The sequence below is a fragment of the Streptopelia decaocto genome, assembly GCF_964273445.1.
Source record: "Streptopelia decaocto genome assembly, chromosome: Z".
Classification (NCBI taxonomy): Eukaryota; Metazoa; Chordata; class Aves; order Columbiformes; family Columbidae; genus Streptopelia; species Streptopelia decaocto.
This window is the reverse complement of record NC_138657.1, coordinates 63,203,825-63,220,871: the sequence shown is the minus strand read 5'-3', so window position 1 is coordinate 63,220,871 and position 17,047 is coordinate 63,203,825. Positions and strand designations below refer to the sequence as shown.

General features: G+C 43.6%; 1 protein-coding gene across 1 annotated transcript in view; it reads right to left on the bottom strand.

The window, feature by feature from the left end:
* The window catches only part of PDZD2 (PDZ domain containing 2), a gene marked incomplete at its 5' end in the record, with an annotated part of 145,412 nt that extends 128,682 nt beyond the window's left edge, over positions 1-16,730 (bottom strand). The window contains one exon of the mRNA XM_082075784.1: positions 16,252-16,730. Within this exon, the coding sequence (XP_081931910.1) occupies positions 16,252-16,730 (479 nt within the window). The remainder of the gene's footprint in view (positions 1-16,251) is intronic.
* Positions 16,731-17,047: the final 317 nt, after the last annotated feature.

Here is a 17,047-nt window from a genome sequence, read left to right as displayed (position 1 = left end):
AACAATCTACAGGTTCCAACTAATACAAATTTAATCTGCAAGACTTCTTGCTCGGGCTGGATGGGTCCACCATGTCTTTGTTAAAGGTTCCATACCATGTGTCAGTAGCATCTGGTACTGATTGCAGATCTCAAGCATCGTGCTTATGGGCTCCATGTGCACAATCTTTCTTGGATTTCTGATCTGTTTTGGATTTTTCACTAGGATATCCCTGTATCTTGCTGGATCAGAGATTTATGACTGGTCCTTAGCTTTGTGTTAATTTTTTGGAGCTGTAATGGAACAAATTTGTGGCAGCTGACTGTATTTGAGAACACATCCCGCAGGTCCAGTCCTTATTGGTCATAAACCAAGAGTCATCTCTTCAGTTAATCGAGTTATCCTGGTGTAATGCTTCAGGAACAACTCCTCTATCCCCTAATTTTTGGATTCACCTCCTTCCCCCTCAATGATAACGTAAAATGTCTGGGAAAAGAGTGAAGTCATATTTTAAGGGCTGAAAAATAATGTGCTGTTTGATTGTACCCAAAGAGAAGGGGTATTATGAACAACTGCTCTTCTGTGGTTTCAGGCTTTCATTTAATAAGCTCCCAAGCCTTACTCTCAAGTCAAGAGCAAATTTTGTCCTCAGTTGAAAGAAAAAAAATCAGGCCTCAGTAACTACACAGGAACATTTTGATCAATTGGCACAATCTAAAGGTTAAAAGTTCCAATCTTCAGGTGACCTGGGGAAAAATAAGAGCGACGATAAGTTTAAAATTTAAATATTCAATCAAGCTATTTCTCCAGGACACAATTTTCAGGCTACTTTGATGAATGCTGCTGAAAGAGCAGCTGGCAGAACATGACCAAGATGGAAACCCTCAGCCTCACCTCATGTTCACTTTTTTTGTCCCATTGCCTGCAAGAAGGTAGTGCTCAGGAGTCTGGGCAACCTCAGAAACAGAAGTCCCTGGACAACATGAGTGGCAGCACAAACCTCCTATGTCCACACCTGGAATTCCCACACTGTCCCTCCACATCTCCCATGGGCTCCCTGACTGGCAAACTGGAGACCATAAAACAAGGTGGACCTGTGTGAGGTGACCATGAGAGAGGAGTATGTCTAGGGGCCGGGGCAGGAAAATGCTCCCAGCATTACCAGACTCTTCCTGTTAAGTGGCCATGCAGCCATCACATGAATTACATGGTTATTTTTAATCCTATTTTTCTTTTTTTCTTGCATGCTTATCTTGACACTAATACTAGTTCCTCCTCAGCTCTGTTGCTTCCCAAGGAGCCTTTTTATACTTGCAAGGAAGTTCTCATCAAATAAGAGTTGCATTGAACAGGAAACTATTTCATCACATTTTCCCTGGTAAGGCCCCAGACTGACTCTTTTTTTTCCCCAGTAAACACACATCCCACATCCAGAGCTGCCCTGCTAGACTTTTTCAGCTCTAAAAGATAACCCTGTGCGGGTATAATATGCAAAATTTTATAAACTGTGGCGATCACTCCCACCAGAAAACTGGCAGCTCCAACAGACTTGGCTTTGAGCCTTCTCACTTCACAACAAACCTCAAATACCGTATCTGGAAAGCAAACTTCAGCTGCGTGTTGGCTGGAGCACCACGACAAAAACAGGATTGTTTTGTTTTGTTTTATTCTGTTTTTCTCAAAGCCTGCACTAGGCACTGAAAAGGACAGTGTTTTGGCTTCGAGGCCTTGGAAAAACATAATTCATTTTTTCCATTCTGTCATTATTCTAGCAAAACCCTACAGGTAAATAAGTTTCACTTGTTTGCACTGACGCCTCTTGGAGACATTTGGGAAGACTGGATAGTGGCTAAATTCATAACCAAGAAGGTATCTCATAATCCTGGGCTTACTTGTATTGCTCAAGTGTACTTCAGCAGAAACAGGTATTTCAAAAATTTTAGCCCTTATGAAGCTGCTCTGACTCTATAACCCTCCAACAGACCAGCAGGTACCTGGAAAGAAATGCTCTGCAGTAAAACCCAGCGTTTAATAAAGTGCTTTTCCCACGGAGAGCTCAGGCACCTGCAGAAAGTGAGCTGCTGTCATCGCCTCCCTGTCACCAGTGCCACAACTTGTTCACTGCAGGGGGAAAAGTTTTGACCAGGACCCAACACTTCTTAAGTCCACACGTGCTATCCATTAGGCTCTAAGATCCTAACAGGAGTTAGATATATAGCTCTAAGTCATATATGGTTTATGCAAACATAACTTACAAGTAAATGATTTAAAATAAAAGCATGTAGTAAAGAAACGGAAGGTAAAGCAGGCAACTGTCATGGGGTCGCTGCAGAAAGCAAGACGAAATACAAGCAAGTCACAAATGCCATTAACATGTGAAGAAGGCAGAACTTTACATGGAATTTAAACTAGTTCTTTACATTGAGTTCATACTGGACTTTTACACTACCTCATAACTCGGTATACAGAAAGATATATGACATTTTTAATCTAAAAGAGATCTTAGGTTGGCTTGGCCAAGTCACATGTGACTCCTCTAATGTAGTACATGGCCAGTGGGTCCCAAGTGTGTGGCTGTGCACATTGAAAATTATATAAAGTGGAAGAATATGCCTCCTCATATTCTTTAACAGTATTATTGATACTATCATTAAATGAGATAATATCCTCGAGGCTAGGAAAACCTCAGGGAGTCTGGGAGCTGACACCTGGACTCAGGATTGGTTTCCTTGGTTATTAGAGCTGGCTGAACTGTTTTAACAGATAATGATATCTGATTTAATTACATATTAACCAAAACACTTTTGATTATTATTCATCCAGCCAGAATTAATGTATTTCTAAGTCCTTCTTCCAGCTTAAATTTTTTATACCCTCTTGTCTTTTACCTCTTTTGTTTTCCACCCTCTTCTGAAATCCACTTCTCTCAAAACAGATGTTTACTTCTCTACTAACTTCCATGATTTTTTTTAATGATGATACCCCTAAAATTAATTTCCACAGATTCTAATTTTATTATTGGGTCATCAGAGAAAGCACATGAGTCACAAAATAATTCTAATAAAGCACTGAGATTCTGCCTTTCTCATACACTATTTAAAACAGAGTCCATTTAAAGGCAGAGCCCTGCAGTAAGCCCTTGTTGACTTTGAATTCCACACACCAGTCATTAACATATGATCCATTTGGCATCCATGCATGGTTTTTTAGCTATTATTATTTATTTCTCCACAGCATAACTGGTGAATTATTGAAATCTGATTTATTTTAACCACACAGTTCATCCTCATGAAATTGGCTAGTTTACTAAATAATTTTCTGCTCTGTTGTACATACGACTTACTTCCCAACTGCAGGCAATGATCCAAAAACTGGTCACAGAGGAGACACTTTTGTGTATTGCTGGGTCAGATACGGAGTGGCAGGAGGAAATTTGGAAGGTAGAGTTTTCCCATTTCCATGGAGGCAAACGGGAAGCAATGCCACGAAGCACACAGTGTTTTGGCCTCGGGCACAGCTTTGTTTTTCTGTGTAAGAAAAGTGTGCCTCAGACCACTCACCAGCAAGGAGAGCAGAGAGTGTGAGCAAGAGGAGACAAATTCATGAACCCTTGGTGATTCCTTCAGTATCTGCAGCCATGCGAGCATGACATTGCCTGGGCCACCCAGGTCCAGAGATCTCAGCCCAGGGTGAATCAACCTACAGCCCCAAACACATCTCCTTCCAGCCGAAGGCGAAGAATAATCCCTGGTGATTAAGCAATAAGGCGTCAGATACATGAGGGTGAGGTGCAAACATGAGCCCTGCACCAAGGTGTGGATGAATATACCTTTCAAACACAAATCTATTTATCAGATCCATGTGGCATGAGAAATGAAACCAAAACCACGCAGTTTTCACTAGCATCTCAAAAATATTTTCGCAGCAACTAGAAATTTAGAAACTGCTTATCATATTTCTGCTAAGACAGGGCTTAAAACTATGAGAAAGTCCTGCCTGGCCAGCAACCATAATGAAAAAGCAGTTCTCACCTATTTAACTTATAAAGGCTACAGAAGAGCTGTGTCCTCAGATTTTTCTTAGAGCTCCTATTACTCAAAAGTAGAGGGCAAATCCTGCTTTGCTACTTAGTGACTGCTGGCTCTGCAGCCAATGCAACAACTGCTGTTTTTATTCACATTGCCTTGTTTTCAAACAGAGCACTTTTGAGAATAAGTGTTTTACTTTAATTAACTGCTTTTCCTGTTTGGGGAAAAACAAACAAACAGGTTTATTCATTTAGAGAACTTGGCAACTGGAGATCAACCATTACTTTTTTGGAAGAGATATTTACAAAGAATGTTAACCCACAAGTTCAGTAAACATATGGGATTTGCAAGTTAATCCAATAAGGCCATTATGGTGATGCTCCAGAGGACTAGTCACCATCAGGACGGGAAAGGAGACTAATTCTAAAAGGATTTCCCCAAAGCCATTTTGATGTTGGGAAGACAAGAGCAAATTTCCCTTTTAGCTGTGTTGACTTGGCAGAAGGGAAGAAGATAATGATAGAGAAAACAAAAAAGAAGTTTGAGCCCATGTAAATGTGTCTCAAATTATACATCTGAGCTTTAAGGAGAACAAAACAACCTTTACCCATATTTCCCATTTTTTACACTACAGTGACCAAAAATAGGAGACAATATCCTTTAAGATCAATTATGAAGGACCAGACTGGGCACTTTCTAGATATACTAATTTTAGCAGCTGTTTATCTGGACAATTAATTTGAAAATTGGGCTGTTACTAACATCTATCAAGCAACTAATACAATTGATAAAGTTGGAAATACCCAAGTTATTATAGAAATGAGTATTAGTTTCCCAGGTCCTGTGGACCACTTTGACTTGGTATTTAGATTTATCCTTTACACTGATGTTCCAGCTACCAGCATAAGCTACATCAACTGGTAACTTCATTCTCAAAGGACTCTACTGTAATCTCTCTTACAACAGATTAAATAAGGAAAGTCCTTCCTGCTGAAAGTCCTTCAAGCAGCACAGGTATCAGAGTGAGGTCTTCATGAGCAGTTCCCTCTCTGCATTCCAATGTAGGCAAATCTGCACAAAATGTAAAACATATTTCTATGTTTCTTCAAGGGATTAGTGAATGCACTGAACAAGCCCAAGAAACAACTAGAGTAATTATATTACATATATATGCATCCTAAAAAGGACATATAGAAACACTTTTCTCTGCTGTCTTATGAATTCTTACGTAAGACAGGCTAAATTCCCAGTGGACATAACCCAAAAATTGTTTAAAATATTTATAAGACATTGCCCTCTAGAGGAAACCAAGAAAAATCTGTCTTTTAGCAGAACTTCTCTACAAATGAAAATATGAAACATCATTTTCAGCAGAACAATTAGGGTGTTTGTTAGAATCCATTTTCAGTGAGAACATCACATACAAATTTGGGTCCATTAATCATTTGCGAGTTTTCAAGAAGGAATTCCCCAACCTCTCACTCATTTTCCTCATCTGGGCTCGGTGTTCAGACACATGGTACCATGAAGTTTACTGGTTACAAAATGTCCGTGTTTTCTCTTCACTACCAGAACAAAAATAACCCAACCTGTGAAAAACTGGCAACCACTTTGTAATTCTTCAGTTTTCATGGCAGAAAGAGCCACTGGTGAATGTGTATGAGGATGAGTTGGAAGACATCACTGACTTTTGTTTCATCAAATAGTTACTCTGCTAGCCTGAACCCATTCCAATGATCAAGTAACAGACCAAGAAAATGCAATCAAAATAGGTGCTCTATTTAGCAAGTTTTCATTTTGCCAGTTTGTTGGGTTTTTGTTGTTTTGTTTCTTTTTTTTTTTTTTAGAAGATCATCCAGCTATCTATAATACTTGGTAAGGAAACGGGAAAAAACACACTTCAGCACCTTTTTAAATGAGAGAAAAAAAAGTCTTAGGCATCAGCAGAAACAATGCTTTCCTTCAGTCAGATTTCAACAGTTCTGTTGCATTTTGAAAAAGCTTGAACCCATCTTCCATCCACCCCTGGTTCCTCACAGTCTCTTTAAAAAACCTTCAGTGTAGCAGAGCTTCCTGAGTCTTGGATGCTCTAGGGTGAAGTTTGCTGCTCATAATCACATTTGCCCTACTCTTATCCTGTCTCAGTAGGTACCAGTCTTCCTGAGCTGCCCTAAACCTTCTGGCAGTGCCTGCCAACTTATTTTTTTACTGGAACTGGTCTGTTAAAAGCGTTCTCCTTTGAAGGCCCAGATGATCTTGCTGACTGTCATACATTTCATCCAGAGAAAGAAATAAGAATGGTGAGTGATGCTGGAAAGCCTGTGAGTGATATATAAGCCCTTCCCATCTTAGCCTACATCTGACAGAAAGGAGACAGAAAAATAAGTTTCGAGGAGCATGAGATACTGCTCTGAGCTGGAGGCAAGTGTCACATCAGATAAGAAGAGCAATGAGCTTTCCACAGGAAAAAAAAAGCCGAGCCCCAAAGCCATTCACTGCAGCAGCTCTCTCTGGAGTTATATACCTGCCTCTCTGCTGATCACACCTACATTTCTTATATTTATCCTCTCAGTTATGGCCACAGATGGCAGGTTCATGCTGACAAGCTATCTCTCTGAGGCTGATGTCGAGCACAGCCTCTGTGTGTGGAACCATCTCCTGTTCATTATCTTTAACCCTCCCCACTCCTGTCCTTTCCAAGCCAGACCTGATTCCCAGTGACAGGGGATAAGCAGGTTTTAAGATGCCACCACCTTTAATGCTTTTAAGCTCTGGAGGGTCATGGCTCAGTCCTAGTGTTGTCCTGGGATAACAACCATCACACATGTGAGGTTGCCAAGAAGATATGGTTGCCACTTCCTTACAGAGCAGCTCCCAAACTCTTCCGAGAATGGGAACACTGCTCTGCTTAGCCCAAAGCTACAAGAAAAATGCATTTCAGTGAAGACTGGATAAGCTGGGCCTTTCCAGGATTCATGGCCCATCAGTCGGTACAGGTGGGAAAGGACAACCTGCCATGTATCTCACTTCAACACAGTAACCTGGCCCCAGTTGCTTTCTCCTCCTGCAGCAGCTCAGTGCTCCTGCCTCATGGAAATCAGCCTTTAGCCCAAAGCCTACTTTTTGAAAAACTTTGGACTTCCGGAGTATGAAGAGAAATTCACATTTACAGATTAGAAGAGACACTGTGAATGACTGCACATTGCAAATTGGTGTGTAACGGCACAAGCATTATAGAAAGAACAAGAATCATGGGCACAAAATGTTCCTTTCTTGTGCTTTTGAACATCTCTCCTTTTAATTATTGATGGCTAAAACACTGTGCTGTGCTAGCAAATCCACTGCTGGAGAGGCTGTGAAAATAGCTGCTGCTGTGGCTGAAGGCTTCACCTGCTCCTTGGCTGGGTGGTGGAAAAAAAATGACCCTATTTCGCACATTCCAGTCATTTGCCAATTAGTTAAGTTCTGCTGCATCCTGACTGTGCTTCCAGATGACCTAAGACCATGGGATGCTTGCTGTGTGCAAGGCTGAAAATACCATTCAGGATGGAAAGGTGCTGGCACTTTGGCATCGGAGCTAAATGATGAGGCATGAGGCTGAGTCACCAAACCAGGCTGTTCCCACAGTAGATGAGTGGGGAGAGCAGAGCTCCCTCCCAAACAGTGGGCTTGTTCTTGTGTAATTACAGTGTGGTCAGAACAGCAAATTTAATGGAGATGCACAGGATCTTGGCAGCAAAGTACAGCACTCTAAGCAGCGCTTCCATAGCTCAATGAAACAAAGCAAAAGCACACCAAATAAGTTCATGGCAGCCACTTTATAACCTCTGAAGCTCTTACACCTCCTAAGGCAACACCACCAACCTCTGTCCAAGTCTTTTCAAGCCTGATGCAATCCCTCTGAAAAGAAAGCATTCAGAGCCAGGGCTGGAGAGCATTTGCTGCAGATGACTCTGGGGATATTGCCTAATTATTCCTGTGTGCCCTCTAGGGATCACACTTTTGACCAAGAGAGGCCAACTCTGTTGTTCAGTGGCAACAGTGTCTAGAAGGCAGCAACAAGTGTATTGCTCCCTAAATTTTGGGACAAACATGCAAACAGATACAGGATGAGCCATTTAAATCAGTGGGAGTATCTTCATTGTCTTTTAAGTTTTTTAGATAAAACGGAGCTGAGCAAGAAGATCAATAAGATGCAAAGCTGAGGAGGATGAGGGGCTTGGAAAATACTTTGAAGAGGCAGTTGTAGTAGTGGGATGATGCAAATAACCATTGCTACAAAGAAATGGGTTTTGCCTCTGCAGACACTCAGCACTCGGAGTTGAGAGGAAAGGCAGGAACCAGAGGGTGCAGAGGGGAAACTGAGGGAACCCACACTCAGATTAATAAAGCAAATAGGACAAACAAGCTAAATGATCTCTGCTGAGTGTGGGGATTAGTGACCTTCTGCTTAAGTCTTTGGCTCTTGAGAGAGGATTTGGGATAAAGCTCATTTCTTCAGAGTAATTTATTTCTCAACATGTGTGGCTAAGTCTGCTCATACCGTTCCTGAAGACATAAAAAAAGGGAAGAAAAACATTTCTTTTTTGGTTTCTTAATCCTGTTATAATTTAAGGGGGGGAATTGATATCCCACTTCAGCATAAAATATGGAAGCCGTGCTGCAGAGGAGGCTCCGTGCTGCAGTCTACAAGACTTTAGGAGCACAGTGAGACTTGCACTGTGCCTGAGAAATGTTACACATCCTTAGGCTTCCTCTGATTTTGCAAAGGTTGGTAACACATGCATTGTCTCCCTGCCCACAGCAGTTCAACTGGAGGAGGAAACCCTCAGCCAAAATCCCCGCATGCTGCTTATTTTCCATCCTCAGGACTCACGTGCCAGGCAGCTTGGAGGGCATGTCAGCGTATGCTTCCCATCCATGCCTGTGATAGCAAGCCCCAGGTCCCAGCCTCTGTGGCCTCACATAGCAGCATGAAGATTGGTAATATGATATGAAAAAAGAAACAAATCCAACTCCACAATAGGTTGGGGCTATTTTTTAGGTCAGTTATGCAAAATCTGTTCCCTGAGATTGTATTTGGAGGCTGCAGTCTCCAGGACCACTGTGTTTGTTTTTCTCTGTGTAGTCAGTGCTGTTAATATTTTAACAAGGAGCTCCCACAGAAATGTTTGCCGCTTGGCCAAGGGCAAAGGGCCATGATACATTTCCATTTGTTTTCCTATTAAAACAAAAATATTTTCTTATGAACATAACCAAGAGAAGGCCCTGCTAACACCAGGCGAAGCAGCTGCTTATACTGAGGAGCACTTTGTGTTGGCAGCACTTCTGCTTTAGGAAGGAGGTGAGGAAACACACTAAAGCAATCGATCCATGCAACCTGACATGCCCAGGAGGTGGGGCTGTGGTGAGACAAAGCTTTCTGTGATCACCAGGCATAGTTTTCTTGGGCTGATATTTCCCTAAGAAAAAGTATGTATAAATGAGATTACTCTGCCAAATGCAAAATAAATCCACAATAACTTCCAGAAAAACAGGAGTCCATCACAGGTACAGAAACCTAAAAACTTCCCCTTCACCATAACACAGGAATTCATACACCCTAATGCTCGACCCTACTAAATAATAGATTTTTTACCAGAACCTTCACCTGAGGACCCCAGCAGATGAGCAGAGGGAACACAGCCTTTGCTCCCCATTCCCACAGCATGCCATCCCCACATGCCATTAGGAGCATCTGGAAGCCTTTTTGAACACATTGCTGAAGAACACAGTGCTACAAAATCCTGCAGATGCTCCACAGACAACTGTGGCCACCAGTGCAGGGACAAAGTGGCCACAGCGAGGACAGCCCGTGTCTCACCACAGCACAGCAGGAAGTGGTGCCCCATGGAAGATGCAAAACTGGAGCACTGCGCTTTGATATCAAAGAGTGACCACATTCGGGAGGTTTTTCTTCCCAATAATGAAATTGTTCTATTGCAGGGATAGGGACAAAGTAGTCTATGGTAAAAAAAATATTCAGTTCAAACTTCTGAGGAAGGGGGACATCAATAAAAAGTGCCTTGAAAGGTGTGCTCTTCTGAAACATCCATTTTCAAACCACACTGTCAGATTTTTAAGCAGCTCTACTCAGACACAGCAAAGGTCCACGTTCTTTGTTCCCATACCCTCAGCAGATGTACTGCTCTACCTCTCCTTGCATGCAGGCAGGTGCAAAGAAGAAAAGCCCCCTCCTGAAGGCCACTGTTCAGAGCAGAATTTGGCTCCAAATACAGCCAGGGACTGCATACTGGCTTTCTAGCACCAGCGAGGATTGCTTTGATACAGAACCTCAAGATTTCATCCAGCTGAGCCCAGGACTGTTATTGACTGCCGCAGGCAAGCAGCACAAAGTGCTTTGCACATTTTGAGACCTGTAATTTGGTTAGACGTTCAGTATTGTGCTCTGTAATCAGCTGCTAGCACTTACAGAGAAGCAGAGCTGTGTTTAGAATGTCCATATATCACACAACTACTAATAGCATTGACCTGTTAGGAAGACCAGGACATTACATTTGTACTTGCAGCTGTCCTGGAGCATGTAGATGTGACATGCAGCAGCAGCAAACACTCAGGAAAGACTTTGACTCTGCTGGAAACCCCCAGCTTCAGGTAAGGTCAAAGTTTCAGCTTGACTAGTGGCATTTGACGCTCACTCTCCATTGCACATCTGATTTATGAAGGTCTTTCTCAGCTCCTTTAAAAATACACTGATTTCCCTGATATCTGGCATGCCAAATCTTGTGCTGGGGAGGAGTCCTAGCAACTCTCCCAGGATACTGGTTGAAGAAGAGAGACTAAGAAAATGCTATGTAAAGGTATGGCTGTCAAAACACTTCTCTGTTCATTTTTTGGAAGTGTGACTCCAGGTTGTGGGTTAAAAAGAAGCCAATCAGTTCTCTGACTGTATTCCCATACATGGTGATGCTTGGCCATTTTTTGTGACAAGAAACATGATATTTTTAAGTAGTGGTTGGGTTTCCTCAATGACAAAATTATAGCAATATCTCATGTGTATACCACACTGTCATCACTTGTAATGTATCTTACTCTGCTTTCTTCAAAAAGTTTGAATTTGGAAATCTATTCAGCACTTACTTTGAAGATTAGATGTACATGGTAGCTGTGTCCAAGCACTGCAGCTATGCTTGATGAAATTCGTAATCAAATATTTCAAACTGAATGATATTCATGACAAAATAATTCTTTTGCAATCCTCCCAGGACTTGCTCAATGAAGCCCCATTCAGTCATGCTCAAGAAATGAAGGATTCATCTGTCATTTGCAGGAATACTAAAAGCTTCCATCCAGTAAATAAGTGATAGCTCAAAATGAGAGGAGGAGTTCCAGAATACATAGGAAGTTGTTGTCTGGGGGAACATAACCCATATGTTTTAGAGATACAGCTGTATAGACAGAAGATAAATAAACATGCAGAGTTTTGACTAACCTTTATTCAGTACTCCAATAAAGATAATTTCCCTGCAATTGTGTTTGATAGACACACACAATTTGCTAACTCTGAAGAGAGCCATAATTTTCCCTCAGTCACTAACATCACCAAAAATGCCACCACCTACATCATTCCCCTCTAATGTAATAATACCCTGTTAAGCAAAGAGCTTAAAGAGCTTTGATGATTATATTTTTGCATAATGTTTCTCTAAATTAAAAGAAAGGAAAAAAAAACAAAACAAAACCAACAACAACAAAAAACTAAGCTCAGCAATAATCAATCTGTTTCTGCTATTTACATGGCCATCAGGTGGAATTCAAATAAATAACTTTTACATAAAGGAGTCAGATTCAACCCTTTCCCTAGGAAGCAGGGAGAGACAGATGAGTGATCACAACAGCTGGCTTCTCCAAGAAGCAGCGTGCTGCTCTTCTGCGCTGTGTCTGACCGCATCACCACTCCAAGACCTGAGGACCTGTAGGCACAGGACCTGCCCCAGGCAGGTGCCAAAGAGTGCAATCTGTTCAGGGCTGCCCAGTGTGTTACGGCTCCAGACATTGGCCCCTGAGTTCTCTAGAGGCTGACCACATCCATAGGAGAGCCAGCAGAAGGGACCACGTGCCCCTACCTCTCCTCTCCTGTTGTCCAGGGTATCAGCTTTAGCCCCTTGGAACAGGGAGGGTTTGCGTGGTGGGATGGAGTTGGATGTGAGGTGACACAAAGCTCAGGGTACGTGAGCACACTTCTGCCAAGCCTGCTGCAGAGGTGGTAACCCCCAGGTGGTAAGCCCCAGCAAAGTGGCAGAGTCGTGAGAACCTCAATGCTCTTAGGAATCTGAAGAGGTTCTACAAGAAGGGCAACAGGGATGACCCTGGCAACTACAGGCCTGTCAGCCTCACTTTTGTGCCTGGCAAAATCATGGAGAAGATTGTTCTGGGAGTTATTGAAAAACATCTGAACAACAACGCAGTCATTGGTTCCAGCCAGCATGGGTTCATGAGGGGAAAGACTTGCTTGATGAAATTTCATTCTACAACAAGGTGACCAAGGGAAGCCTGTCGATGCGATCTTTTTGGATTTCAGTAAAGACTTTGGTACTGTCCCTCACATTATCCTCCTGGACAAGACATCCAGCACACAGCAGGATAAACACACAGTGCAGTGGGTGAGCAATTGGTTGAAAGGTTGGGCTCAAAGGGTTCTAGTAAACAGAGTTATGTTGGGCTGGCAGCCAGTCGCTAGTGGGGTTCTGCAGGGATCCATCTTAGGGACAGCACTCTTCAATGTCTTCATAAATGACTTAGACTCAGGACTTGAGGGATTGCTTAGTACGTTTGCTGATGACCCAAAATTGGAAGGAGCTGTTGACACTCTCAGGGCCTGCAGAGAGGCCCTGCAGAGGGATCTGGGCAAATCAGAGAACTGGGTAATCACCAACCGCATGAAGTTCAACAAGGGCAAGTGCCAGATTTTGCACCTGGGACATGGCAACCCTGGCTGTACATACAGAGTGGGGAACGAGATGCTGGAGAGCAGCTCTCTGGAGAAGGATCTGGGGGTTCTGGTTGATGGCAATTTGACCATGAGCCAATAGTGTGTCCTGGCAACCAGGAGGGCAACCGTGTCCTGGGTGCATCCAGCACAGCATTGCCAGCCGGGCAGGGAGGTGATTGTCCCGCTCTGCTCTGCACTGGTACAGCCTCACCTGGAGCACTGTGTGCAGTTCTGGGTGCCACAGGATAAAAGGGATATAAAGCTACTGGAGAGTGTCCAAAAGAGGGCTATGAAGTTGGTGAAGGAAGGGGAAGCCATATGAGGAGTGGCTAAAGTCACTGTGTTTGTTCAGCTTAGAGGAGATGGAGAGGAAACCTCATTGTGACTACAGCTTTCTCACAAGGGGAGAAGAAGGAGCAGGCACTGATGTCTTCTCTTCAGTGACCAAGGGAGTGACAGGAAGATGTGCCAGGGGAGGTTTATGTTGGACATTAGGAAAAGGTTCTTCACCCAAAGGGTGGTGGAGCACTGGAACAGGCTCCCCAGGGAGGTGTCATGGGCCCAAGCCTGACAGTGTTCAAGAAGAGACTGGATAATGCCTTCAGACACATGGTGTAAACTGTGGGGTTGTCGTATGCATGGACAAGAGTTGGATTTGATGATCCTTGTGGGTCCCTTCCAACTCAGGATGTGCTAAGATCTATGATACACGATATATGATCTGATCATGCCCAATTCCCCACTGTTATGGAACTAAATCAGGAGATTCCCTAAAACAACAGTTTGGACAACATGCTTACCAGGCAAGGTGGGGCTGCCCTGGCACACTTGGTGGGCAAGGAATAAACATGCAAGCTGTGATTTTGCTTGCCCAATCCACCCTGGTGTTACAGGAGCTAAGGAGTATCTTAATTTCACTGACTGTGCACAGGCTACATTAGTACATCAAATCACAAATCATAACACTCACACCCCTTTGTATCAACTGGGAAGAGTTTTTCATCTAGCCAGAGAATAATTTAGGCAGACAGAAATGGAGCCAAGGCTACTATTCAGTGTGGTGTGCTGCCCCAACACCTTGAACAGCCAAGGGGAAAGGGCTCTGCTACTGACTGCCACTGTAGCAGCAATATGGAAATACTCCAGGAAATCTTCTTTGAAACAAGTCTTCCCAGAATGCAAGCTGGCATTGCCTTTCAGCCTGTTATAAACCTAGACAGAATTATGTCCCTTCTGAGCACCCCAATGCAGAAACCTACAGAAGGATTCTCAACACATCCTGGAACAGATCAGATGAACAAGGTGGTAAAATGGGGTTGGAGCTACCAGCCAGCTCCCTGAGAGCCAAAACCAAGCACTCCAAGGTCCCAAACTGTCATCCATCAACATCACCCTTGTCAAATAGCAGCTGACAGTAAGTTAGGCAAGGATGCTTTGGATACTGAAAATAAATCAGGTTTTGACTCAGAGATGTCCTAAATTTTGGCCTAAATTGGATGTAGAATATTCTAAACCAGGATTTTATTAACAACAACACTGGCCCTGCACCACCAAAATTCTGCCTTCATAATGGCCAAAAAAATATCTCAGCTAAGGAAAATGGAGCACTTGGTTCTCATTAGCAGCAGTCTCAGCTTGCTGGTCTAATAACAGAGCTTTCCGAAAGGAACAAGCCCAAAATGAAGCCTTCAGGGATAGGATAAAAAGAACAGCTACCCAAAAACTTTGGACTCCATTGGGTGTTATCTGTCATTTTGCCTTAATAATAAGATAACATTGTTGCTGGCCACTGCAAGCCATTCCCTTGGATTCTAGGAATAGTGACATCTGGCAAAGGGGGAACAACAAACTAACTGCTTTTTGCCACAAAACCTCTCAAATTTTGGGGTGTTACTTATTGGTACTGCCACAGCACCAACATTTATACACTCATTGAATTACAGGCTTGAAATTACAGAGAGTTGTTATCACACCTGCAAAACCACAGCCAGGCTGACCTGCCCAGCATCCACAGATTGAGGAGCTGCTGCTTTTATTCTGCTACATGGCAGAATTGGGAGGGACTGTCCCCCCAAACTGCTGCCTCATTCACTACCCATTGGCAGCACAGGTCACGCACTTTGCAGGATTATAACTCAAAGGCCATAATGGCTTTGCAAGCCTGACAACTAAAGCAGCAGATAAGTAACCAATGAGTCTTCCCGTCAATGCTATGTTCTCACAGGATGAATCTGTAAAGTGGCTTGGTTTGATGGTTTGTTGTTTCGTTTCAGCATACAGGTTATTTCAGTTAGAACTTATTATGTGTTCCTACTGCAAGTCTAACTTGCTAGAGCACTTTCTCAGCTGATCTAAAATGGCATATTACTTCCCATGTCCATAAAATGTCCTGGATTAGCCAGGCTGCGGATCAACAGAGTTTCCTTTTAAAGAAGGGCCACTTTACTTGTTTCCAAAACTGTCCGTCCCCAAGATGAACCCCATTTGGCATGAAAGGGAGCATTTCATGGCCTCCGGTTCATTGCAGCCTTAGGTATGAACGAACATTTGCATCCTCATCTTTAGCAGAAAAAGGTCTTTTTGCCTTTGCAAAGGGAAATGTGAGCAAGTCTGCTGCCCACAAAGAGTAAAGCAGGGCCACTAACTGATTTTACAGTATACAGCAGCCGAAATAAAAAAGCAAGAATAATCTATATCAATGCAATAGCGTTCATGTCTGATTTGAACTCTTAAAGGTTTCAAGCTTTCTGGGACAGAAGACAGCACAAGAGAGCAAATGCAATAAAATCAAAGGGAATTTATTAAAATGAAGTTGTTTCAATCTGGAAAACACAAAAATGTTTTGCTTTGAAAAATTCCAAGACAACATTTAGCTGTCAAAAATGCTTCCCTCAACTTAAATGAGTCAACAAAAATAAGATGCACCTGTAAAAAAAACCTTCCGGTGCTGCTGAGTCTGTGTTCATTATTACTTAAAAGAGCAGTTTTAATCAAACCCAGGAAGACTCCTTTTTTAGCACAGACCCTCTGATGCTTATGACATACTATTTTTTGACACAATGACCCCTCAAAATTTTCTGGTGGATGTGCAAGTAGCATATGTAGGGTAATTATCTATTTGGTTTTGTTACTTGTTTTCTACAGACCTTAAGAAGGAACCCAGGGCTCTCCCAAGGGCATAAATCAGTACCGACTGCAACCTGCATCATGTGTCACGACATGCAGCTGCGACGGCTGCTCTTCCAGCCTTACCTCGCACCGGTGACGTCCACACCAACCATGAGCTGGCCGTTCAGAGAAAGGATCTCATCCTTCAGGCGCACTCTCCCACATTTCCCAGCTGGGCTGTTCTTCTTCAAGTCCGTCACCCAGATGCACCCGACATCGAGCACCGGCCCCTTATGTCCCTTCCTCCTCTTCCCTCCTCGACGCTTCTCCCCGTAGTCCCCCAGAGCAGGGATGTTCCCAAAGCTCAGCCCAAGAACCTCAGTTTTTCGCATCTCCTGGGCCAAGTACATGGTACAGATCTCTGTATCGGAAGTCCCACAGCTCCCTGGTTGCAGTTTGCTCTCATCCACAGAGAAGTTGAGCTGGATGTACTCACTCAGCTTCTGGACAGCTGAGCGGCAAAGACGCTGCTCGGCACCCTCATCCCCCTCCCGACGGCTGTTCTGCAGCCACTGGCACAGGAGGGGCAGGAAGACCCCCGCGTTGTCCTGCGTGATGGGCATTGCCGTCCCTTTGCATCACCTCACAGCAGCTCTGTCCCCAGCCGGCTCCCCGGACCTTGGCTCTGCTGCCCACCGTGGCTCCCTGCAGCCCCTGGAGCCATGCTGGAGTGGGGCTGCAGACACAAAACAAGCCCCATCTAATCTCTCAGGGATATTTTTTGGGCTCCAGATGGCCAAAAGCACAGTCAAGGCAGGATGTTTGGTGTGAAGAAGCCACAGCTGGCTCGATGAAAAGGTCAATGGATGAAACAGTGGGGAGCGTTTGTGGCTATCCAGGTACACCTGCTGTCACAGTCCCCACTCTGCTGGGAACGATG